Source organism: Argiope bruennichi, chromosome 6, assembly GCF_947563725.1.
Source record: "Argiope bruennichi chromosome 6, qqArgBrue1.1, whole genome shotgun sequence".
NCBI lineage: Eukaryota > Metazoa > Arthropoda > Arachnida > Araneae > Araneidae > Argiope > Argiope bruennichi.
In genome coordinates, this window is record NC_079156.1 from 17,598,993 (window position 1) to 17,601,159 (window position 2,167).

Genomic DNA, 2,167 nt, shown 5'->3' on the forward strand with positions numbered 1-2,167 from the left:
ATTTTGGAACATTCCAAGGAGAGAATTGGAGAGAAGGAACTGATTTAATAGTAATATCATTAAGTTCCAAATCATTCAGAAGCATTTTCATTCTCTCACAAAAAGGGCGTATGTGAAAGGGACGCGCATCATAGAGTCTCCGCAGTCCAGCCGATAGTGTCATTTCACCCAATGGATTATTCAAGTTAGCTTGTGCTTGTAGGAAGTATAAAGTAGATATTTTTTTTCGCCTTAAGTCGAGTGGTTAAAAGGTGAAGGAAGCTGGTCCACTAGGTTGTCAAGATCCTGTTGTTGAATGGCATTATGGGGTGGCAGGTAGATACTACAGACTGTAACCAGTGTTCGGGTGTGAACTTGCACAGCCACAGCCTGTAGAGGTGTATGCAAAGTAAGAGGTGTACTTGGGTAAAGATTTGATGTCAAGATGCAGACACCACCAGAACTGCGCACTCCAGTGTCTGTGTCTTTACGAACACAGTTGTAACCGCGTAACTTTAACTGAATATTGGATGTCATAAATGTTTCTTGAAAACAAAAACAAACAGGATGAAAGGTGTTGATAATGGTCTTTATATCAAGAAGTTTGGACCGCAAGCCGCGACAATTCCAAGAAAGGAAGGTACCCATTAAGAGAGATGCTTAAAAGAATTATTAGGAGCAACAACAGGAGTTGCAGAAACATCGCAACTCATTTCAAATTCATTTTCATCCTCTGAAGGATGCAGTTTCAGATCGGGAGTATTTAATATGCCACCAAATACGGATGTTAAATCCTTGTGGGCTTTTCCCCGAGCTGCAAGTCCTAATGCGACAGAATTTTCAGAAGATGATTTTTTCAATTTCGCAGATAGTTCTTTCTGCGTTTGACCACGCTTTGCAAGTTTTAGCTTCAGTGATTTTTGTAACTTATTTTTTGAAATAGGTTTAGTTGGTATGCCAGTGTCAGATGTGCTGTTTACAGATTGTTCTGTATCAGAATCGGATGTCTTTTTAGTTATTTTTGAGCGATTGGTAGTTTTTGTGCAATTTGGACACAAACAATTTACACAAAAGGATTTTTGCAGAGCAGATGCATAGCTCAGACCAGGAGTAGGCGTTTGTGGTGAAAGTTTTCGCCTAGCTTCAGGATACGAAATGTTTTCTTTGATTTTAAGAGTTATTATTTTCTTTTCAAGTTGCCAACGTTCGCATAATCTAGAGTATGACGCATGACTGCCGCCACAGTTCACGCACTTTTCGGGTGCAGAACATTGCTGGCTATCGTGGTCTTTAGCAGCACAACGGGCACAAGTTAGTGTCCCGCGGCAATTTGCTTTAGAGTGTCCATAACGCTGACAATTAAAACATCTTAAAGGATTGGGAATGTATGGTCTGACAGGCAATTTTATATACCCTGCATAGACAAATTCTGGTAATTTTGGCGATTTGAAAGTCAGAATATGATGTTTGGTTTCTAGAACATTACCATCTCGTCGGATAGTAATGCGTTGTACATGTGTGACACCTTGGGATTTCATTTCAGCTGTAATTAAATCTACAGGGAGATTAAATATTTCCCCACAAGTGATAACACCCTTCGATATATTTAATGAGTGATGGGGGCTGACACTGACAGGAACTGTTGACAAGGCTTTTAATTTTTGAATTTGGTGAGCTTGCTTACGAGAATTAACCTCTACCAGCAAGTCACCAGAACGCATCTTGCGAATAGATGTTACATCACCGACTGTTGCTGCGATCGCTTTCTGCACCAAAAATGGCGACACGCTTTCAAATGTTTCGTTTTTTTCGGAAATACGTTTCAAGACAAAGTATTTATCAAAATGATTATCTAAGTTTGAAGATAAAGGTACAAAATGACGCCCACTAAAGGGACCCTTCTTGGGAGGAGCCATACGATATTGGATACGATTCGGGCCCGACGGCACCGCCCACCACGGAGCCCAACAAGGGAAGGCAGCCACCGGCTCTGGCCATTCCCAGCCTCGGCGCTTACCTTGGTGCTAGCCGGAACCTATACGCTCGGAGTTACCCCCGGGGACAGTGACCACCCTTAACGCCAAGCCCAAGGAGTAACCCCTTTGCTTGATCCCTAGCAGACTAGCCACTCAGGTGACTAGGTACCAGCCGATTGATGTACAGGGGACCACAGTACACCACCCGTCTT

The 2,167-nt window shown here is 42.5% G+C and overlaps 1 protein-coding gene across 1 annotated transcript; it reads right to left on the minus strand.

Moving 5' to 3' along the window:
* Positions 1 to 626: 626 nt before the first annotated feature.
* On the minus strand, positions 627 to 1,895 carry LOC129971290 (uncharacterized). The gene has a single exon (XM_056084910.1). The coding sequence runs from the start codon at positions 1,893 to 1,895 to the stop codon at positions 627 to 629; it is 1,269 nt and encodes a 422-aa protein (XP_055940885.1).
* Positions 1,896 to 2,167: the final 272 nt, after the last annotated feature.

Coding starts and splice junctions, on each gene's coding strand:
- LOC129971290 (XM_056084910.1), bottom strand. CDS start 1,895: ATGGCTCCTCCCAAGAAGGGTCCCTTTAGTGGGCGTCATTTTGTACCT.